At 37.4% G+C, this 25,123-nt stretch overlaps 1 protein-coding gene across 2 annotated transcripts in view; it reads left to right on the forward strand.

Moving 5' to 3' along the window:
* MARCHF10 (membrane associated ring-CH-type finger 10) overlaps window positions 1-25,123 on the forward strand; it is an 86,368-nt gene that overhangs the window by 47,017 nt on the left and 14,228 nt on the right. For both annotated transcript variants that reach the window (XM_034416176.3, XM_060691739.2), the window contains 3 exons: window positions 8,774-8,923; window positions 9,835-11,212; window positions 19,556-19,722. In XM_034416176.3, the coding sequence (XP_034272067.1) occupies window positions 8,774-8,923; window positions 9,835-11,212; window positions 19,556-19,722 (1,695 nt within the window). The remainder of the gene's footprint in view (window positions 1-8,773; window positions 8,924-9,834; window positions 11,213-19,555; window positions 19,723-25,123) is intronic.

Consider the following 25,123-nt stretch of genomic DNA (forward strand, 5'->3'; position numbering starts at 1 on the left):
AATACCAACTAAAGTACAGCACAGCTGCAGGTACAACTGAATGTCTGGGAGGCAAAATCAACAAAGAAGAAAAAAACAAAGTGCACCACAAAAATGAAAGATTAGACTAGAAAATAAGACCAGCAAGTTGAGATCAGACACAAGCAAGCTAGAACAGATGAAAGAAAAGAAGCTGAAGAACAAGAAGACCAAAGAGTACCTAAGTAATACCACTTAGAAACAAGGAAGATCAAGGAAGCACTAGAAATAATAAAGTAGCAAATAACAGCTATGGCCAAGAATATCAGCAAATATGAAATTTGAATTGCAAATTATAGGCAGAACCTCAAATTTCAATCCTATCAGAAACATTTCTACCAATCCATCAGTGGAGAAATAGCAATGAATCAGTCAGTACCTGACAAGGAAGAAACAGTGCAGTTCTGAGTGCAGATAGGCGATAACCCAAAGGAATAAAACAAGATGCAGAAGTTGAAATGAAAGAACTAATAATAACAGCAGAGAAAAGAGCAAGGAAGATCAAGAATTGGTCAGCACCAGGTGAAGATGAACTGCATAGTTTTTGATTGAAACACCTAACTAATTTATATCCAGGTGTTAAGCAGTTTAACAACATACTACAAGGAGGTGAAATTGAAGAGTGGCTAACATCTGGGAAAAGCTACCTGATAATGAAAGATCCAGCAAAAGGGGCAGTACCAGGCAATCGCAGGTCAATTACTTGTTTACCAACAACTTTCAAATAGCTAAGTGATGTGATAGCTGATGCAGTCCAACAGCATCTAGTTGAAAACAATCTCTTTCCACCTGTACAGAAAAGAAACTGCCCCAATAGCAGAGAAACAAAAGATCAATTCCTAATAGACAAAATGGTTTTGGAAAATTGCAAGAGAAGGAAGACCAACTGAATGTAGCACAGATTGACTACAAAAGGGAGAACACTTCTGGTTGACGTCGTGGTGAGAATGGCTGGAAAATAACGAAGCTCTGCCGGGCTCCATGAAATGCAGCCGGCAACTGCTTGCTGGGAGACCCCATGGGGTTAAGCCTGCCTGGAGGGGTGAAGAAAGGAGAGGTGCTTCATCAATCGCAAGGAAACCACAATTTCCTCATTATCTGAAGAAAGCTCTCCTGAATGGCAGCAAGGACAATGGCAATTTTTGTTCAGTCACAAGCTGGTACAACTGGGACACTAAGATATTGTGCTGGAGTGGTGTATGGACAGAGTAGTGAAACTGGGTGAGAAAATTTCCAACTGTTACCTTAGAGATTTAATCTAAATTAAAAGTTCCAAAAAATGATCCCCAAACGTTAAAAAAGCAGTGATTACTTTTATGGAGAAAGATTAAAGACTAAAAACTAAAGAGGAAGATTAAAGATTTAGAAGTAAAAGAAAAACCTAAAGGATGATTTAAAACATAGAAAGCCTGGAAAAGCCAAACAACATTGTGAAAAGTGACTATTGGGAGAAATTGCTTTTCTAAACTCTATCTCTAACTCTCCTGACTGGATGACAATCAGCTGTTTTTGACTTTTACACTCTGTTGAGCTGGAATTGGGAGCAGGGGAGCCATCTACTGGAGGAAGAAGATTGCTGCAATATGTAAAATTCAAAGGAAAGTGATGAGAGAAGGTAAACAACATCTGGAAAGCTACCTGACCTTGACTTTATCTTAGTAGATGATTTGGATGCTAGGAAGAGCTTTTTGAAGAATCATAAGGCAAATTAAATTAAACACTAAAACTTTATTGGAACTGTACATCGAAAAGTAGATTTGAAAGATTTGAAGAAACTTGCTTAGCTAAGTTGGATTTGGGTTATCAACATCATGGGGGGGGAAAAGAAAAAGAAGAAAAGATAAATAAGACTTTAAAATCTGGACAATTGAGAAGGTGTAAATTAGAAATTATAAAGACTGAAAAGCACAAATTTATAGCATCTAAGGATTAGAAATTTAAGGGATTTGGAGGAATAACTTGGGGATTGACCAAATCTTATTAACAATTGATTTTTTTCTGCAGTTTTCAGCTATTGGGATACTGGGATATTAGAGGTATATTAACGTGTTACAAAATGATCTAGCAGGAGACAATAAAGTTTTATGAAGAAAGGTTAGAAATAGCGACAAAGAAGTCGATGGGAATATTTGATGGGAATATTTAAAAATAAAGATGTGAAAGTAGAAGGCTCTCAATAAATGGTGGGAAAGGATTAATATAACACATAGAAGACAGTTGAGAAATTAGAAGGAGTAGTGGAGGGGACAAAGCAAAATAAATTACAAAAAGATAAAAATAAGTTAAAAGCAGATAAAAATACTGAAAAGACAGCAATAATAAATATTAAAATCAAATAGACCCATGATGGCCAACCTATGGTACGCGGAGCCATATCGGTGGGCATACGAGCATTGCCCTAGCTCAGCTACAGCGCACATGAGCATGCAGGCCAACTGATTTTTGGGCCTTCTGGGCACACCGGAAGTTGGCAAACGGGCAGTTTCCGGCCTCCAGAGGGCTGCCAGGGGGCTGGAGAAGGCCGTTTTCACTCCTAGAAAGCCTCTGGAGCCTGGGGAGGGTGAAAAATGGGCCTACTGGGCCCACTGGGCCATCATGTGCCAAAAACAGGGGGAACACGGGGGCGTCGCACATGCATGCGCAGGGGGGGTGGAGCACATTGAATTGTGGGTGTGGGCACACACGCGCATGACCCCCCCGCCCGACCCCCGCTTTTGGCACGCAACTGCAAAAAGGTTAACCATCACTGAAATAGACAATCCCTTAAGAGCTTATAATAGAATAGAAAAAAGGAAGATCTTTCAAAAATAATGAAAGGGTTATGGATGGATATTCAAAAGATGCAGCAGAAGGAGATAGAAGGAGATAAAGGGTAAAGCAGAGGGAATAATCAGTCTGTGTAAAAATGCTAGAAAGACATAGGATTCCAAGAGAGAAACATAAAAGAATCACCAAAAAATCAATAAATGATGAAATTCTAAAAAGGCTGAGAGATGATGGATAGAGATATAATATTTTTGCAATATAGTAACAATATTGAAAACCAATAGAAATAAGTGGAAAGTTAAAATTGGGAAAATAGCACATATATAGATATATCATAGAATTTATTATAAACATAAATATAGTAAGATTAGGAGGTGGAAGACTAGGACTAGGGACTGTATATCTAAAGGTATTATGATTAACAAGATGTAAAACATATATTGGAAAATAGTTTTCAAGGACTATAAATTCAGGGGACTTAGAGATATAATCTTGGGACTGATTAAATCTTATTGATAACTGGCTTTATTGGTGTTTATAGAAAATTGAGATATTGAAAACGTGGAACACTGAGTGATATTTATAATATTAAAATATGAGGGGTTAATAAGTATATTGTATAAAGAAATGTTATTGATGTTTACTTAGACTTTTGGAGAAAGTGATAAAAATAATAAAGAGAGAATAGTATTGTTTAAAGATAATGAGGTAAGAATCCCAGCAAATGGGAAAAATAAAAAAATAAGTATAGAAGAATATATTAAAGTTGGAAGATAAAAATTCTGTATATGTAATTGTATTATTCCCCTTCATGGATTACTGCCTTATCATGGCGAAGGGGTTTGCGTAGCGCAATGAAGCTATGAGCTATGCCATGTAGGGCCACCCAAGACAGACAGGTCATAGCAGAGAGTTCTGACAAAACGTGATCCACTGGAGAAGGAAATGGCAACCCACTCCAGTATCTTTGTCATGAAAACCCCATGGACAGTACCAAAAGGAAAAAAGATATGACGCCGGAAGATGAGCCCCTCAGGTCGGAAGGTGTCCAATATGCTACTGGGAAAGATCAGAGGGCTAGTACTAGTAGCGCCAGAAAGAGTGAAGCAACTGGGCCAAAGCTGAAAGGACGCTCAGCTGTGGTTGCATCTGGAAGTGAAAGGAAAGTCTGATCCTGTAAAGATTTTTTCTCCATAGAAACCTGGAATGTAAGATCCATGAATCAAGGCAAGCTGGACGTGGTCAAACAAGAGATGACAAGACTGAACATCGACATCTTAAGAATCAGCAAACTAAAATGGACAGGAATGGGTGAATTTAATTCAGATGACCATCAGATATACTACTGCGGGTAAGAATCCCTCAGAAGAAATGGAGTAGCCTTCATAATCAATAAAAGAGTAGGAAAAACAATACTGGGATACAATCCCCAAAATGACAGAATGATCTCAGTTTGAATCCAAGGCAAACCATTCAATATCACAGTAATTGAAGTCTATGCCCCAACCACTGGTGCTAAAGAGGATGAAATTGACCGGTTCTACGAAGCCCTACAGCACCTTATAGAATTAACACCAAAAAATGATGTCCTTATCATCATGGGGGATTGGAATGCTAAAGTAGGAAGCCAAAAGATAACCGGAATAACAGGCAAGTTTGGCCTTGGAGTACAAAATGAAGCAGGGCACAGGCTGATAGAATTCTGTCAAGATAATACGATGGTCATAGCAAACACTCTTTTCCAACAACCCAAGAGTCTACACATGGACATCACCAGACGGTCAACACAGAAATCAGATTGACTATGTGCTCTTCAGTCAAAGATGGAGAAGCTCTATACAGTCAGTAAAAACAAGACCAGGAGCTGACTGTGGCTCCAATCATGAGCTTCTCGTTGCAAAATTTAGACTTAAATTGAAGAAAGTAGGGAAAAGCACTGGACCACTCAGGTATGAACTAAATCATATCCCTGATGAACATATAGTAGAGTATAACAGTGCGTGGCTCCATTGCGAACTGGTAGTAAAGGTAAGTAGAACCCACCCTGACTATCACCACTACTATTTGTCATTGCACTGTTTCCTCTGTCAACAATATTGAATAACTCAGGCCATGGCTATCAAACATCAAAAACATCTGCCAGTCTATCCCACCTCCTTTACATGGATGATTTGAAGTATGGAGAAACACCATCTGAAATACAATTGCTGCTCAACACTGTCTTTATATATATAGCCAAGATATTGAAATAGAGTTTGAATTGGACAAATGTGCCACACTCTCTATCAAACAAGGAAAAACAGTGAAAACTGAAGGTCAAGATGCCCCCTGAAAATAACATTAAGAGTCTGGATGAAGATGATTACTACAAATAGCTGATATCCCTTCAAGCTGACAACATCAAGCATACTGAAGTCAAGAAAAAAGATTAGAGGTGAATACATAAGGAGGGTGAAGGATCTTAACGTCCATACTCAATGGAGGAAATACCATCAAGGCAATCAACTCCTGGGAAATTCCAATCATTAGATACACAGCTGGAATAGAAGATTGGACTCAAACAGAATTAAAAGCAATCGATAGGAAAACAGGAAAAAATAATGACAATGAATCATGTCCTTCATGTCCTTGCAGTGACATTAACAGACATTATTAACTCTACCTACCAAGGCAAATAGGTGGGTGTGGAATATTGAAAGTATATTAGAAAAAAAAGAGGGCTTTGGAAAAATATCTGAAGGACAATGAACAGGATGCACTGAAGTTAGTATACCAGGAAGGCCTACTGACTACTGGAGAGATCAAACTGGCCTACAAGAAAGACCAAATGAAGAACAGAATGGAGGCACGGTAAGACAAAGCACTACATGGCCACTACATTAAAAAAAATAGCAGGGAAAACAGATAATAATGAAGCCTGGCAATGGCTAAGAGCAGGAAAGTTGAAGAAAGAGACCAAGGGACTAATTCTGGCTGCACATGACCAAGCCTTAAGGACAAAGGCATACAAAGCCAGAATTGAGAAGACAGCAACAGATAGTAAGTGCTGCCTATGCAAAGAAGCTGAAGAAACAGTAGATCACTTGGTAAGTTGCTACAAGAAGATTGCCCAGATTGACTACAAACAACAGCATGACAAAATAGCAACAATGATGCATTGGAAGATCTGCAAGAAAGATCATTTGTCTGCAAGAAAGAAATGGCGGTACCATAAAATAGAGAAATTCATAGAAAATGAAGAAGTTAAATTGCTCTGGGATTTTAGAATTCAAATAGACAGGCATCTGTTACATAACACCCTGGATTTAACAATTGTCGATAAGAAAGACAAAAAAGTTTGGATAGTGGTGGTGCCTAAAGACAACAGAATAGAAGAGAAAAAACTGGAGAAGATAACAAAATGTAAACACATACAAATAGAAATAGAAACCTGTGGCAAAAGTGAGTAAGAATAGTACCAATAGAAATAAGTGCTTTGGATGCAATCCCAAACAACTGAAGCACCACTTGAACATAATTGGCATTGACAAATTCATCATCAGTCAATTGCAAAAGATGACTTTATTGGGAACAGCTTCCATCCTGCAACAATATCTGTAACACCACCAAATATCCAGGTTCTTGGTAAGGAGTCAGTAGGTAGACAAAAATGCCAAACCCAGTCTAACATCTGGATGACTATGCAAATAACAACAACAATAATAATAATAAATATAAATATAAAATCAGAGCTGATGGAAAAACAATACATTTCATTCTGCAGGGACTATTCATAAATACCTCAAATTCAGTCGGACACTAAAATAAGGTGAAATAAGTAAGGCATTCAGAAGATGGTGAACAGCCAAAAACTAGAAAGATGTATCTCCCAGAGGCCCTAGTCTAGGCATGACAAAATAGAAGGCTGTTCTGAAAAGCTTTATAGGACAGTAATCAATCTTGACTCCAAGGTGACAGTTCGTAAAGCACAGAGTCAACAGCAATAGCAACAGCATTTAGACTTATATATCTCCCTATAATACTTTACAATACTCTCTGGGCAGTTTACAATATAAGCATTATTTGCATATTGCCCTCAACAATATTGGTCCTCATTTTACCGATCTTGGAAGGATGGAAGGCTTAGTCAACCTTGAGCCTGGTCAGGATCAAACTATAGGCTGTGGGCAGTTTGCCTACAATATTGCAGTTTAGCCACTGCACCATCAGAGCTTCTTAAATCCCCCAACTGCTCGTTATAACTACCTTATGATTCTTGATGAACGTATCTTTTCTTTTATGTACACTGAGAGCATATGCACCAAGACAAATTCCTTATGTGTCCAATCACACTTGGCCAATAAAATTTTTTATTCTATTCTATTTTAGGAAGAAGCTGTGAATTTGTTTGTTTTTTTGAGACTGCGGGGAGATGTCATTGGGAACAAGAGTTGTAAGAAGATGTGGGCCAAGTTGATAAGGAGAAGAATTTCTTCATCTTTTTTTAAGATTAAAAGGAAAATTAAAACCTTTAAGAATTTCTGGGGAGAAAGTACAGAGGAAGCAAGCAGAAGGCTGTTGTTTTAGTGATAACTGATAAGCAAAGAATTTTACCCAGAAAATTATGGGAAATTGTTATTCTCTTTCGTGCATTTTTATTTAATATTTTCCCTCTTGAATTTGTTTTTTCTGCACTAGATTAGTAATGCTGTATTTTTATGCATCTTGAATTTTCTTTGCAGTAGAGTTAGATTCTGCCAGAATGGTTTGCCACATTAATGTTTTACTCTGCCGTTTTTCTCTTTGAGATTGTTTTGTGATTTTAACAACTCTCTATTTTATTTCTAATGCAGTTGACTCTTGCAAATTACCATTTAATATTAAAAAACACTTTTTCTATTTTTCCCTTTTTCATAGTTTAATTTTATTGATTTTATTTTGTGGATTGGTCTGTCTCCCAAAAAGTGGTGAGAGCAGAAGGAGCTAGCTATATAACTCAGTGGTTCAGGACCAGAAGGTGGTGCTATACAATTTATTTCATTTTTTCCTCATTTTTTAAAATTTTAATATGCCAGAAAAGTTACATTTGGCATATCTTTCTTTTCTTTCTTGATTTAAGAGCAAATGTCAGTTGTGATTTTTCTTTGGAAGATAACAGAATTTTATCAAGCTACTACACCAAAGTAGGAAGTGGAGCTATGTTGAGGAAACTCAGAAGGCTTCTGGGAGGAGAGATTTGAAATCCCCAATCTTTCATTCTATAGCTAAGCTGCTACAGGAATCTAGTAGGTTCAGAAGAATGTCTCTGTAGAACTGAATCAGTGGGATTTATTTTGGAGAGTGTATTTCTTCTAATATTAGTTAAATTCAGAGGTATTTCATATAGAATAAATTGTGATTATCCAGTCTTGATTAAACTAAAACTTGCGGTTGAATACTTCATGGGCACAACTGCTATCTGAACAACAAAGCCAGAGATTTAAAATCAGCATTTTTAAAGTTGAATATAACTCCATCTAAGGCAAAATGATTCTTGGATTACCAGCATTTTAAAATAAAATAAGAAAATAACTCTGTGTTTGAACTATAAATTTGAAATCATCCAAGAGTACATCCAATATTACTAATAATTTAGGATTCCTGATACAACTAATTCTACACACAAAAAAATATTTTAATTGATTCATCTGTTTGCACAATTCAAATTCTTCTTGCAAATTTTAATGTCATAAAAGGCTGATTAATAACAAGATGATCTAAAGAATTGGTACAGTTTTTGTCTATGAACTCCAAATATTTCTCAGGGGGAAAAGATCAAACATATTCATCTTTCCCAGTGTTTTCCAAATGCATCTTGTATTCTTTATTATTAAAATCTCTTTAGCCTTCTACATTTATTATTCCAATGCAGGGGATGATATGTTTCTAAATTAATAAAACTTTGATTTAAGATTGTCCCTATCTTAATCTTTCTAAAACAAGTGAATTAATAAGCCAATGTTTTTAATAGGTTTCCCAAAGCCAATTTTATCAAGAAGACAACAAATGAATCAGAGAAATGTGCTGGAAAATCCAGACTCTGAAACTTTTAGAAAAGCAGAAGGAAAAGGAAGGAAAACGCCAATGCTCCAGGGAATAGCAAAGATTACTAGAGGATCTGGTGAGAAATTCTTTTGCAAGTTGTGCTAATTTTATGAGTCCTTTTTACACATGTATGGAATTTTTCTTTAGATCGATTTCTTGCTTACTTTAGTAGACAGAGAATACATAAAATATTGTCAGGTTAATTGTACCTAAAGGATAAAACATGAGCAAAGCTGATTAAATTTAAAAGTTATTTTAAGCTTCTAAATGAGGCAGATTTAAAGTCCCAGTATGCAAGGACATCTTATAAAAATAAAGAGAAAAACAGCAGTGTGTAATTATGTATCATAGTCTATGATTTTTTTCATATTTCCCTGGCATTTCCTGTAACACAGATATAGCAGACTGTGTTGCTTTGGTGATTTGAGGCAGAACTGTAGTAGTTATTTATTTTGGTCAGTGACCAATGTATCATTTGGCAGAATTGCAAATATATAATTTTACATGCAATCCTCCATTGTTATTGTATTTTGCTGTCATATTTAGAAAAATATAAATACTTCATCAAATAGTATGACCACTTCTCCTATAAATTAAAATTAATTAAATGTAAAAAGTTTTCTTAATATAGAAAAACTAACCAGTTTTCAAGTGGACTATCTCAGAGATGGGGTGAAACTCTTCTATCTCACTTGACTGAACCCCTCCCCCCCGATAAAACAGTTTATCTCAGACATAAAAATCTCACTGCATTTGTCAAAATATCTCAAACATGAAACAACAATTTAAAGAATTTTACTATAAATAATTTGTGGATCCAAAAATTTAATATGTATTTATTTATTCATCAATTTATATAGCCTGCATTTCTATTATATAGAAACAAAATACTTTTTCCATCATTGTTGAATCATTATATTTAATAAGTGTTCAGGAAATTGGCTATAGACAAATAAATTATAAAAGATAATTTTCTCTTCAATACAGAGCCACAAAATATCACAGGACAAAAAAATGGTCCTATTCAGAAGACAAAGAAAAAACCTCAAGAAAAAAAGAACATATTCCAGTCCTCTAAATTAAACATAAGTAGTAAAAACCTAGACCAGGATCTTAAGAAAGGAAATATTCTTACAGTAGCACAGCAGCCCTTGGCTAATTCAGTGGATTCTTCTGTTCAGACTGCTAATAATTCTTCTTTATCAAATGAATCAAGTAATTCAAATCTTCCACCCATTAGAAACACCCTTATGAAGTCCAAAGAAGATGATTTTTACACAGCACTATGCTCAAATGTGGAAGCATCTGTTGGAATAAATGAAGGCACCAAAAACGATAACTTAGAACAAGAATTTATTTCAGTTGATCTTAACAAACCTTCTCTTCTTGATCAAAGTAGAGGTAGTACGATATCTTTAACACAAGTGGAACAACATAATTGTGAAACTGGAGTTGGGAGTGATGGAAGTAGGGCTGAATTTTCCCATAGATTTTTACGACAACATGATGTAATAGTGGACTCAGCTATTGAACCACATTCATTAGGACAAAGAAAAGTAAGAGATCAAAAAAAATCTTATTCTCTTGAAGAAAACCTTTTGGAAGAGGCTCCTAAAAATGAAAGTGAACATTTGGAATGTAATACAAAAATCCCACAAGCAGGAAGTGCAGCAGCTGTTGAGGCTCCTGGTAACTTAAATTCTCCTGAAGACTGGCAAGGGAGCAATGTGTATGGCAGAGAAAGACAGAGTTTTGAGAGCAATCAAAGATGTTATGCTGGTTTTATTTCTGCTAGATCAACAGTGCAAAGGCCTTCTATGCGTTCTACACTTAATATCCCAGGTACCTTAATACAAACTGCTAACCGAAGTGACATGGCAGGCAGCATGGATGTTACAACGGGTCCTGTGCAAATCACAGAACTGAATGGAAATCCAAGACTAACTGCTCGCAGACAACTATCTCCCATAAGAATCAGGGATTCCTTTTCAGGTGCTGAAAGTTGCCAATCTTCGTCACCCACAGTCAGCCACTTTGATGATAGCAATCTACTTGAGGACAGTATAAGCAATGGTCTAAGTAGCATATCTCCAAGCATTGCTTCTCATGATGAAGATAACTTTCTGAATTCCCACAGTTCTTCGTCATCCACAGATTCTCCTCCATCTCTTTTCCGGACAAACTTCACAGCACATCTTCACATGACTGGTCCTTTACCTGATCAAGTTCCAATTTTCTTGACAGTATCTGATTTGCGAAATCAAAGCAATTATATAAGCAATACTACTTCTTGTAATTCAATAAATACCAAAGAGATTAATAAAGCTGAAACAGACCCTGAGAAGCTAAAAAAGTTGCAAGAGAGGTGAGTAAAAGCTAGTGGGTGGGGGAACATTGACACATATATTTTGTTTGGTGTAAGCTAAAGTATAAAGAGGAATCTATTGCCTTTGATCTAGAACGATTTAAAACTATGTCATGCTACAATAATTTTTCAATTCCAGAGTTTAAACTGTAAACTCTAATGTGGAGAAATAGGATTTTCTGCATAAGTGATCAGATTTGGTGAAACATTTCTAAAGATTCATATAAAATAAACACTAGATTTTCCAGACCTTGCAGCAATGGACTTTGCATACAATAAAATATTGTTTTGTAACAATACAACATTGGGTAGGAGTATTATTACACAAATGATGCAATGATTCAAATGGTGTAATGTGCAATATTGGAATAATCATTCTAGCATATTCTTCAATTTATTGGAGTTTGGGAAATAATGGATACTCTCCTCCTTCACCTCCTTTAGGTTTCACTGAATCACATTTGTACAGAGATTTTAAAATAACTGTGTAATCCATAGAATGTTTTTATTTACAGGAACATTTATTGATTGTGTCGACAGGTTGTTTTCAGCTCTTCTACATGGGTAGATTTTCTTCATCTCTAATCTGATCTTTCACATCTTCTGACAAAGCACTCATCACCATTGCAACAAGGTACAATGGTGATGAGAGCATTGCAATCCATCCATCTTGCTGCTGGTTGTCCTCTTTTGTTCTAACTTTCTCTATATTAGAGTGTTCTCCAGAGAGTTCGGTCATGGCATAATATATTCAAAATAGGATAATTTGAGCCTGGGCATTTGTGCCTCAAGTGAGAACTGGACTAAATCATTTGATGATTCATTTAATTGCTGTCTTGGCTGTCCATGGTATTCGCAGGAGTCTTCAACACCAAGTCCAAAGACATCAATACTCTTTGTATCCTGTTTCTTCAGAGTTCAACTTTTGCTGCTGTAGGGTGCCACGGTGAATACAGTGGCTTGCATAATTCTGATCTTTATAGTTTTAGACACAGCAGAGTTTTTCAATAACATTTCCAAGTCTCTATCAAGATCTAGTATATGGCAATTTTTTTGATTGCTTGTTTTTGACTGTTTTGATGGAATATGCAGCTAAAGAAGGAGTGTGTGTGAGTGGGGGGAACTGTTGGTGGCAGCATTGTGGCTTCTGAGGGAGGAGGAAACATATTCTAGAAAGGGGGCCAAGACAAGAGACTGTGCAGTCTTGAATTGAGTGGAGGAAGGAGGAAAAGATTCAGGATAACTACACCTTATAATCTCCTGGGATATATCTATTACAGGGATAAGCAATTAATTTTCCCAAAGGGCCACATGAGAAACTGGGACTGTTTTTTTTTTTAAGTTTTATATTTTTATTTCTCATAAACACATTTACATGTACAGTCATTTCCATCATTTTTCATTCATCTTTTCTTTTAACTTTAATTTTTAATTTTTACTTTTTCGGGACTGCTCTTTTACCCTTTACCTTTACTCCAATCTTTCTTCTTCTCCTCCCCTTCTCTTCCTTCCTCTCTCTCCTCCTACTTCCTTCGTTCTTTCTCTCCTTCTTTTTCCTACTTCCCCTTCTCTTCCCCCACTTCTCTCTTCTTCCCCCCCTCCTAACCTTCTCCTCTACTCCTCTTTCCCCTCTCTTTTCTTCCTCTCCTTTTCCCTTTCTTCTTTCTCCTCGAGAAACTGGGACTGTTGTGAAGTGCTGCTGACACTGCCACATCCCCATCACCACCATGCCCTCCGCCAGCGATGCTGTCATATGCACCCCAACACCATGGGCCAGAAAAGGACAGTCCATAGGCCAGATGTAACCTGTAGGTTGTAAAATGCCCAGGTCTCATCTATTAGTTTAGAAAATTATAGCTTTAGTTTGGTAAGATTCTGTTTATTAGGTGTAAGCAAATAAAGAATTGCTCAATTGGATCACATTGTGTTGTCTTTGAACTTAGGCCTAACATCTGTTGATGATTGATCCTAAATGGCAGAAAGCTGCCACTATTTCAATATCCTCATTTCAGTTAAGACTGGTTGTTCTATCTGTCTTCAGCTTGATCTTTATATTTCTTCTTTCTTTTGGAACTAGGATGTAGCAACTCTTCCAATCTGTTGGCCACTGTGTTGTTGTTGGATCTATTATGATTCTTTTTCTGTGGCTTACCCAGTGGTGGAATTCAGCCAGTTCGCACCTATTCGGGAGAATCGGCTGTTCACTTTCTAAGCAGTTTAGAGAACCAGTTGTTGGAAGAAATCTTATTTTGTTTTTTTCCACTTTACAGGACTAATCCTGTAAGGAAGGCAGGAAGGAAACATTCTGGTGTTGTTTCTAGCCTAATCTTTATTGCCCTGCAATAAAGAAACTGCCTCTCCGAGCCATGCCTACCAGCTGGTCATTAGGGCAGAGAACCGGTTGTTAAATTATTTGAATCCCACCACTGGGTTTACCATATGTTTGTGAGTATTCTAGTAGTTCCTGGAGCTTTCAACTTGATAAAGCTTGGAGTTCTAATGTAACTTCATCTTCTAGTATTAGAGATTCTTGCAAGTAAGGAATATCTTTTCAGGTATCTTGGATGTTGACATCTCTGATGTACAGTATTTCAGTTTAATCCTTCCATCTTTGTTTTATTTCCCTTGAATTGGTAACCATCTGTCCATTAACATTCTTTAGTACAGCAGTCACCAACGGTGGTCCGCAGTACACCTGGGTGGAAGAGCTGCTCTGGGATGACCAATGGGCTAGTCCTGTGACTAGAGCTCTGGAATATGGGACCAGGCAGGCAGCTCGGGGTGGGGCTGGAAATTTCCACCATAGAGGGTGGTATGTGCAATGTGCAATTTTGCAGGTGGTGCAACGTACAAGGAGCCCTCACCAGCTGGAACAAGGTAACGGTGCTGTTGCAGTAAGGGGGGGTGGCGCAGGTGGGCCGAAGCAATGGGTGGCTCTTTTGTCCTCCTGCTGTAGCTCTCTTTCGGTTGAACCCACCAGTGGCTGGCCGACAGGGGATGGAGACTCGCTCCATATTCCAGAATGGGAGCGAAGCACCCCTGTACTTGGTTCATTTCTTGCTGGGTCTCGTGGGTGCTTCTTCCGGCCCTTGTTGGTGCTGCATACACCTCAGTTGCTCAGGGAGACACACAATTTCCTCTCTAGCCCGAGACACTGGCCCGACGTGGCTGTTTCTCTCCGCTGCTGCTGTTGGTGTCTCCATGGCCTGCCCACTGCTCTTGCAGCATCTTGTGCAACACAGTTAAATTTAGCGTGCTTCACAATGGGGGAAATGGCGTCCCCTCATCCTGGAGCCCATTATGATCTGGGTTGAGTGAGTGTATTGGGGCGGAGAGCAGGTTGTGTGTCTCCCTGCGCAACCGAGATGCGTCCAGCATCAACAAAGGCCGAAGAAATGCCCATGAGACCCAGAGAGTGCCAGAAAATCAGAATGAGAGAGAAAGAGAGAGAGAGAGAGAGAGAGAGAGAGAGAGAGAGAGAGAGAGAGACACCGAGAGATACCTGTTTCTCATAGAAAAGAAAACATTGGGAGCCACAAAACCTGGGTAGGCATGGTTGGGAGGTCATGTGACTGGGTGGGAATGAGTGATGTTGAGTTGGCCACACCCACCCAGATTTTGTGGCTCCCAGTGTTTTGTTTTCTGTTGGAAACGAGTCCAAATGGCACTTTGAGTGTTTAAGGTTGCAGAAACAGGTGGCCAAGCTAAGTGCCTGAAGGACCCCATCCCGTCACTCCAATCCAGATGCTTCAGTAAGTGGTGCGCTAGATTCATATTAATGGTCCACGGGATTTAAAATTATGAATTTAGTGGTTCCTGAGGTCCGAAAGGTTGGTAACCTCTGCTTTAGTATATCAATTCAAGGTTGGACCTCCTTCTGAGTTCAGAGATTTTTTGAAAGATTATTCTTGTTTTTCCATGTCAGTGTCTTTATACATGTCCTGCTTCTTATCTTTTCTATCAGCTACTTGAAATTTTTTCGTCTTTATTGGCCTTGGCTTTTCTTTTGGCAATAGTTTGTCCTGACATCCAATTTGCTTTTTTGTTTTTGTTTTATTTTTGGCAATTCCTTTTCACATTTATCCTTAACAACTTCTTTAAATTAATGGTGTAATTATTCTGTTTCAATGAAATTCAGGACTTCAAAGCAGTTCCTGATAATCTTGAAAATGATGGGTTAAATGCTCAAGATAATATTGTGGAAAATGACTGGCTTTCTTCTTTGTTAGCTTAACTTGAAACTTCATGTGAACAGTTCATGATTTCCACAGTCAGCATCTGATCATATCTTTGATACTATAATTGAACTCCTCCATCACCTTTATATTTCTCTATCAGGTGATATCCATGTATAGATGTATTATTTTGATTGTTTGAAGATAATGTTATCTATGAAGAAATAGTTGACATGGCAAAAATTGAGAAGCCAGTCTCTTGTTTCATTTTGGTCTTCTATGCCATACAATTCAACTACATTTTCCTCTTCCATGTTTCCAACTTTGGCATTCCAGTCTCCAATCATAAGCAGCACTGCTTGCTTGCATAGTCTATTGATTTCAAGTTAAACATCATAAAACTAATCAACCTCCTCTTTTTCTGCATTGATGGTTGGAGCTTAAACTTGAATGACTGAAGGGATGGTCACAATGTCTAATCAACATTATTTTGTCATTGATTGCATTGAAATCAAGTACTGTTCTTGCTATATCTTTCCTAATTATAAAAGAAACAGTTCTTTCTTTTTCATGTCCTGAGTAATAAAACAGTGTAACCTAAATGAAAGAGTCCAATCTCAATCTATCTCAAATCACTACTGCCTAAGATGTCAATTTGTACTCATTCATCTTTTACTATGTTGGGTTTTCCCATGTTAGTGCTTCTTAGATTCCATGTTCCTGCTGTAGTCCTGTTTTTGCAGGTACAGATTTTTTTCCTGAATGAAAACTTGATGTCCCAAAGATTTAATCTAACCACATAATAAGCACCATTACTACTCTGAAAGATCCTCAGCTCTTCCTGAGTAGCAGGTTGAGTGCCATCCAATCTGAGGGACCCATCATATAGCAATATATCATCAGGCATTTTATATATTCTATCCATATGGCTTTCTTTGTAAAAATACAAAAGTGATTTACTATTGCCTTCTCTCATGCAGTATGAATTGATGCCTTTGCCATTGTCACTAAAGTGACCATCTGCCTCTAGCAGCTTTCCATTTTTAAAAGTAAAACTGAGCTGAACCATGTGAATTTCATTAGAAATCCTAACATCCGTTTTCAAAAACAAATTGGGAAAAAGCAAATCATAAATGAGAAGCTCTTTAAAAACTATTCTCACTATCTGTAAATGTGGGCAACTAATTATTCTAAAATAGAGTGAACTTTTTAAACCAGCTTGATGATTGATGTAAATAACAAAATATAAGAGCTGTGGTGACGCAATGGTTAAAATGCAGTACTGCAGGCTACTTCTCCTGACTGTTGGCTGCCTGTAATTTGGCAGTTCGAATCTCACCAGACTCAAGGTTGACTCAGCCTTCCATCCTTCCGAGGTCAGTAAAATGAGAACCTAGATTGTTGGGGGCAAAATGCTGACTCTGTAAACCACTTTGAGAGGGCTGTAAAGCATTGTGAAGTGATATGTAAATGCTATTGCTATAAACAGTTCTGGAATTTGGCAAGCATTTTTTGTTCTGTATTATAATAAATTTTAATTTTAAAGTCCTTCATATTTAAAATCTCTTTGTAGTGTGTAATATTTTTTTATAATTAACAAGGGATTGTAAAATTTTTGTCTTTTACACCAAAAGCAATCATGCAGTCATGCTGCTTTTGAGGATAATGCCAGAATGCTTAACTGTTAACAATTTGTCATTACCAGATTATAAAGTAGTATGCAAGAATTTGAATTCCAGAAGCTCTTTTTCAAGCAGAATGACAAAGTAGGAGCAGGGACAAGATAGGAAATTTAGCTGACTAAGCTGTATTTTTTGGTTGGTTGGTTGGTTGGCTGGCTGGCTAGCTGGCTTGCTTTTAGTTTCTCGATTTGTTCTCAAGCCATGTCAATCCCATTTTATTAATGGGATCGTATGTGGCACCATTATTCTTTTTCCATTCCTCAATTATCACAGACATGAACAAAATTGTAGATACCGGTATTTTAAAAGGAATTTAGACTATCTATGGGTAACACTCCTGAACGCCTCCTTCCATAGTCATAGATGGGTGCAGTGAATACCAGTTCTTAGGAAGCAATAATGAAAGCTATTACCTTTTGATCATATTAATAAAGTTTTTGAAAGCTTCTAGCTCATCACAGTATAATGATCTGAAGTAGATGGGTTGTTTTGGGAAAAGTGCTCTCTTAAATAAGGAATCAAAACATTTGGAGAAAGTTGCAACAAAGTATTCTTGATTGGCATGCCCAGGTACACTGGATTCCAAAACCCACAAGATTGTATACTTTCTGAAAACGATGCATAGGACTTAAAAAGCAATATAAATTATAACATGACCTTTACAGAAGCAATATAAAGTCTAATGCATAGAGTAAAATTTTAAAAATAAATAGTATCTGCTACTGTGCCCATATATTCTTTCCCTTCACAACTTGTTTTTTGCTATTTGTCTCTACCCCTCCAGGGTCCTCAGGCAGTTTAGTTTTCCTGCTCTAATATGTCTGTAAGGTAGAATGTTATTTGTCCCTCACTTGGACCTTTCACTTAATGTAGCAAGGTTCTTCTTAAATTTCTTATGAACATGCAATCTTTTAATGAAAACTATTTAGCAATTAACTTGCCTAGTAAATCCAAATGACTGATATTTTCACAAAATATAAGGGTTCTTTTATAGGTAAGAAGTAAACTAGAAGGAAACCAAAGAAGTTTTGTATTTAAAAAAAGCAGGAGATAATTTTATGAATTTTTATTTTTTTATTTTATTTATTTGTCAAGAACGTATTAGGTAATATATATATAAGTATAAGCATGGATTGGATACATAAAATAGATACAAATAGAGGAAACATTAGGACAGGGACGGTAAGCACACTGGTGCACTTATGCACGCCCCTTACAGACCTCTTAGGAATGGAGTGAGGTCAACAGTAGACAGTCTTAGGTTAAAATTTTGGGGGTTGTGGGATGAAACCACAGTCAAGTAGTGCATTCCAGGCATTGACCACTCTGTTGCTAAAGTCATATTTTCTGCAATCGAGTTTGGAGCGGTTCACTTTAAGTTTGTATCTATTGTGTGCTCATGTATTGTTTTGGTCGAAGCTGAAGTAGTCATTGACAGGTAGGACATTGTAGCAGATAATTTTATGAGCTACACTTACGTCATACCGAAGGCGGCGTAGTTCTAAGTTTACTAAGCCCAAAATTTCAAGTCTGGTGGCATAAGGTATTTTGTTGTGAGCAGAGGAGTGGAGGACTCTTCTTGTGAAATATTTCTGGACACGTTCAATTGTATTAATGTCTGATATGCAGTGCGGGTTCCAGAGAGATGAGATGAGATGCGCAGCCCCGTTGCAAACCGGTAGTAAAGGTAAGTAGAACCCACCCCTGTTTCATATGTTATTTTTTTTGTTCTGCATTTGGAGAATAAAGTTGCTTTGAAGAATAATGTGATCCCCCTCTTCTCTTTAACAGCCCCTCAAATATTGAAAGACTGCTATCATCTCATCCCTAGTCCTTTTCTTCATTAGATGTTCATCATATGTTTTAGCCTCCAACTCCCTAATCATCTTTGTTGCTCTTCTCTGCATTCTTTCTAGAGTCTCAACATCTTTTTTGTATTGTGGTAACCAAAACTGGATGCAGTATTCCAAGTGTGATCTTATCAGTGCAATATAAAACAGTACTAGCACTTCATGTGACCTTGATATTATCCCTCTGTTGATGCAGCTTAGGCTGGCTGTTTTGGAAGCTGCAGCAAATTTCTGGCTCATATTTAAGTGGTTGTCCACTAGGACTACTAGGTTTCTCTCACAGCCACTGGTGTTGAGCCAGATACCACCTATTCTATACTGTGCATTTGGTTTAATAAGAATTAAGTTTGGTATATCTAACCCTTTAGTTCTCTAGTTTTTGAGAAACAAAGTTGTTTGCTAATTTGATTGAAGCCTGAAAAAGAGAGACATTATTCCTTTTGTAATTTTGTATTATAATTAAATTGAGTATACTCAGCATGTAAGAGAAAATTCAAAAGTAAGAAATTGCTTTTTCCCACTGCTCCTTTATTTTGATAATTCTCAAACCTATTGTAGGTGTGGACTTTTAAATGCCATTCTTCCAGATCTTTGGATTCAAATTTTGCAACATTGAAAAATTCCTTATATTTCCAGTCTCCTGGCAGAAGACCCTGAAGAGGAGGGAGATCAGTGTCGGATATGCCAAATTGCAGGAGGATCTGTAACCAATCCTCTGCTAGAACCTTGTGGATGTGGAGGAAGTCTTCGATTTGTCCATCAGGAATGTCTAAAATCATGGCTAAAGGCTAAAATAAAATCAGGTATGGTTAAAGGTTCAAAGAACAAACAAATATTAGCATAAACATTTTAGATGTTTCATTGTGTTATTGAATAGCTCAATCATCAAGTGTGTGTGTGTGTGTGTGTATATGTCTATGAATATGTGTATGTGTATGTGTATATGTATATGTAATATGTATAGTCAAGGCTATGGTTTTCCCAGTTGCAATGTATGGCTGTGAAAGTTGGATCATAAGAAAGGCTGAGTGCCAAAGAATTGAGGCCTTTGAATTATGGTGCTGGAGAAGACTCCTGCGAGTCCCTTGGACTGCAAGGCAATTAAGCCATTCAGTCCTAGAGATAAACTCTGACTGCTCTTTGGAAGGCCAGATCCTGAAGATGAAACTCAAATACTTTGGCCACCTAATGACCAATGAGAAGGAAGGACTCACTGGAGAAGAACCTAACGCTGGGAAAGATTGAGGGCAAACGAAGAACGGGACGACAGAGAATGAGGTGGCTGGATGGAGTCACTGAAGCACTAGGCGTGAGCTTAAATGGACTCCAGAGAATGATAGAGAACAGGAAGGCCTGGAGGAACATGTCCATGGGGTTGCGATGGCTCAGATACAACTTCGCAACTAACAACAAAATATGTATGCTTGTATATATGTATATGTGTGTATGTGCGTGTATGTATGTATGTATGTATGTATGTATGTATGTATGTATGTATAATGACAAGAGCCTTGGTGGCGCAGCGGACTAAAGTGCTGTTAAGTAGCACTTAGCTGCCAGCTGCCTGCAATTACTGCAAGTTCAAATTTCACCAGGCTCAAGGTTGACTCAGCCTTCCATCCTTCCGAGGTAGGTAAAATGAGGACCTGGATTGTGGGGGCAATAAGCTGACTTTGTATAAAAAGAACACTGCTTGAGGGGGCTGCAAGCCCTACTAAGCAGGTATATACAAAAGTATGAAGGCTATTGCTTAATGCATTGTAAGCCGCCCTGAGTCTCCAGAGAAGTTGCAGCAAACAGCAAACAGCCTGATTTAGTTTCATTTTCATTTTCAGCACATCTTGATTAGCACAAGAAAAAAAAAATCTGCCTCCCAGCAATTTGCCTCCTTGCAGCAAACAGCAGAGGCCCACGTGGCAATCGGCAATGGCAATCCCTGCAATTTGAAACAGCTGAGGATCAGGAAGCCAGTCCAAATCAGACTGGTGAAGCTGAAACAGGCTGTTTGCTGCAAGGAGGTAAATTGCTGGGAGGCAGAGGCTAAAAGGTGGGGGCCAGCAGGTGGGCAGGGCTACATTTTGTGTATAAGACACACCAAAATTTTTGCCCTCTTTGGTGGGGGAAAAAGTGTGTCTTATACTCCAAAAAATACTGTGTATATATATGTGTGTGTGTGTGTGTGAGGGGGAGAGAGAGAGAGAGAGAGAGAGATCATCACCATTTTAGCCATTGTCTATCCACTGCAGGATGAAATATATATATATATATATATATATATATATATATATATACACAGTATGATGGATATTATATGTGCATATGTGTGTATATTTACAGTATACATGTGTGTGTGTGTGCTTATGAGTGTGTATGGGTATATATATATATATATATATATATATATATATATATATATATATGTAGGTCTTTGGTTATTCGGGTCTTCTCCCACGTAAAATTGGAAGTGTCTTGGCGACGTTTCGACGAAGTCTCATTCATCATCTTCAGGCTGGTGTTCTCGACTTCGTGCTTCCAGGAGCAACGTGGAAGCACGAAGCTGAGAACACCAGCCTGAAGATGACGAATGAGACTTCGTCGAAACGTCGCCAAGACACTTCCAATTTTATGTGGGAGAAGACCCGAATAACCAAAGACCTACATACAAACACCCGCGAAAACCTGAGAATATATATATATATATATATATATATATATATATATATATACTCATACACCATGTGCACAATTATTAGGCAAGTGAGTATTTTGACCATATCATCCTTTATATGCATATTTTCTACCTCCAAGCTATATAAACTTAAATGCTTAGTGGATATAAGCATATCAGGTGATGTGAATTTGTGTAATGAGAGAGGGTGTGGCCTAAGGAGATCAATACCCTATATCAAGATGTGCAGAATAATTAGGCAGCTTCTTTTCCTCAGGCAAAATGGGCTAAAAAAGAGATTTAACTGACTCTGAAAAGTCAAAAATTGTAAGAAGTCTTTCAGAGGGATGCAGCAGTCTTGAAATTCCTAAGATATTGGGGTGTGATCACAGAACCATCAAATGTTTTATTGCAAATAGTCAACAGGGTCGCAAGAAACGTGTTGAGAAAAAAAGACACACTTTAACTGCCAAAGATTTGAGAAGAATCAAATGTGAAGCTACCAGGAACCGATTATCCTCCAGTGCTGTCATATTTCAGAACTACAACCTACCTGGAGTCCCAGAAGTACAAGGTGTTCAGTGCTCAGAGACATGGCCAAGGTAAGGAAGGCTGAAATCCGACCACCACTGAACAAGGTGCATAAGTTGAAATAGCAAGACTGGGCTAAAAAATATCTGAAGACAGATTTTTCAAAGCTTTTATGGACTGATGAGATGAAGTGACTTTTGATGGACCAGATGGATGGACCCGTGGCTGGATCAGTAATGGGCACAGAGCTCCACTTTGACTCAGATACCAGTAAAGTGGAGGTGATGTACTGGTATGGGCTGGTATTATTGAAGATGAGCTAGTTGGACCTTTTCAGGCTGAAGATGGACTCAAAATCAACTCCCAAACCTACTGCCAGTTTTTAGAAGACACTTTCTTCAAGCAGTGGTATAGGAAAAAAGTCTGCATCTTTCAAGAAGACCATGATTTTTATGCAGGACAATGCTCCATCACGTGCATTGAAGTACTTCACTGCATGGCTAGCCAGTAAAGGCCTTAAAAATGAAAGAATAATGGCATGCCCCCCTTCCTCACCTGACCCTCACCCTATTGAGAACTTGTGGGCCCTTCTTAAACAGGAGATTTATGGTGAAGGAAAACAATACACCTCTCTGAACAGTGTCTGGGAGGCTGTGTATCAGCCTTGGAAGCCATATTAGGCCGGAAGCTTCAATGCTGCCACCTTCTCATGCATAGGAAAGTAGGAGGGGGGATTTAGGAGTGGGGAATTAGTAGACATAATAGCGTTCTTCCTGTCAGTTAAGGTCAGGGCAATCCAGCATCTGGAGGAGGAGTGGTCAGGGGCTGGGTCGAGGTGGAACAGAGTTTGATTGGAGCATGTGATCGACTGGGGAGAAAGGGAATGGTTTTGGAAGCTTTGAATTACTGAAGAAAAGCCCGGGCTTTTCAGGATTTCGGGATTTCTCAGATGTGCCAGTTTACCTATTCTAGTAAAGAGAACTTTGGAAAATGCCTGCTTCCGCGTCTTTATTGGGAGTTGGGGTTTTTCTGGAACGCTGACATTGTGGTTGCTGCTCCACAAAAAGTTGATAGTCAACAGATGAAGAAACTGACAGACTCCATGAATGGAAGGCTTATGTCTGTTATTGAAACTGTTACTGATTTTTTTTTAAATGTCAGACTTGTTTGTAAATTTTGAGTTGTTTGTTTATTATTCTCACATTAACAGATGAAAATAAATGACATGGGAAAAAAAATCATTTTTCATTCAGTTGCATAATAATTCTGCACACTAATAGTTGCCCAATAATTGTGTACAGATATTCTCCTACGAAAGCCATAACCTCACTTTTACTTTCTTAAATATTCAGGTTTGAGGTTTATTAACATTTTGGATTGACTGAGAGCATTGTAGTTGTTCAATAATAAAATTAATCCTCCAAAATACAGCTTCCCTAATAATTGTGCACACAGTGTATGTATATGTATATATGTGTGGGTTATATGTGTATTAAAACTAAAGAAAAAAATGAAGCAAGAACAAGTGAGGTATGTATTAGACTTACACACATACAATAAAATTCCACATAAGCATTTTCAATATATTGTAACAATATATCATTATAATAATTCATGGCTAATCTTAACTAGGTATGGATTAGCTACAGATATTTTGATTTTATTTTTTATTGATTGATTAGTCCAAACTTAGACTGCAGGTTAAGTTCAATGTGCATGCTTAAGTCTGCTTAAAGCATGTCAACTAATTATTTTTGGTGCACGCTTCCATTATTGAGCTTAATGTGTCTTAATCATATCTACTGTATTTATCTGAAAGGAAGATACTCTGAATTTCAGACCACACTGTAATTTCCTATATCAATCTACAAAATTAATTAATGGAACTTATAATGCATAATTTCACATTACCACACTTGATAAATAAATGATCTAAATTCACAGTAATCTATTTTTTTAAACATTTGCAGTTTTTATTCTGCAATCTACCTTTTATTCATCCAATTTCCCAGCACTCTGCAATATTCTTATCATATGTGATTGTTCTCTTCCTTTATATTATTTTTTCCTTTATATTATTTTCTTCACAGCAAAAATAAACAAGTGCACAGCAGAGAACTCTGCATCCGTTCCTCCAATTTCTCAGAAATCCTAGAGGAAGATCTTTCATTCTTAGGAATCAAGAACAAGCTCACAATGCTCTGTTTTAAATGTTTGCCCAAATTATTGTCCTTGAATAAGAAAGTAAAGCAGCTATGCTTACTGGCTTGTAGAACAGAACAGAACAGAACAGAACAGAACAGAACAGAATAGAATCAAGTGTGATTGGACACATAAGGAATTTGTCTTTGGTGCATATGTTCTCAGTGTACATAAAAATACAAGATATACTCGTCAAGAATCTCAAGGCACAACACCTAGTGACAGTCATATGGTACAATGTAGAGGCAGTGCTAGAACTTTATATGGCATTATGACACCAACAACTTTGCTATGTAGCTGTGATATGTGTGTGTCCATAAAGAAAAGAAACCTGAAATGGATAGATAGATGGCCCTTGAATTAGAGGGATATACAGTAAGTTATAGAAGGCTATCTGTATATAAATAAATAAAATCTATAATCCTTGGATACTGAGAGAATGGAAGTACTTCTCAAAGAAGCAGAAATCCCTACTTTTTTGATAATATTTACTAGTTTACTTATTATTATTCCTACTTTCTGGATATTTATTAATAATATAGTTCCTCTATCTATATATTTCTTGTACTTCACAGATATACTGTATGAACACATTAAGGAAAGGTAGAAGTTTCCAGGTTTTTATAGTAGTTTATCCATTGTGGTGTCTGTGTATCACATATATGGACTTTACATATGCTCAGAATTATTACCAGAAACCTATATACTGTAGCTGATAGGATTCTCAACTTCATTTTTGCATTATTAGATAGATGCCTCCATTCCCTCCTTATGTGTGTGTGTGTTTTATTTTACTGCTGCAG

Source organism: Pantherophis guttatus, chromosome 4, assembly GCF_059756535.1.
Source record: "Pantherophis guttatus breed Tessera chromosome 4, ASM5975653v1, whole genome shotgun sequence".
Classification (NCBI taxonomy): domain Eukaryota; kingdom Metazoa; phylum Chordata; class Lepidosauria; order Squamata; family Colubridae; genus Pantherophis; species Pantherophis guttatus.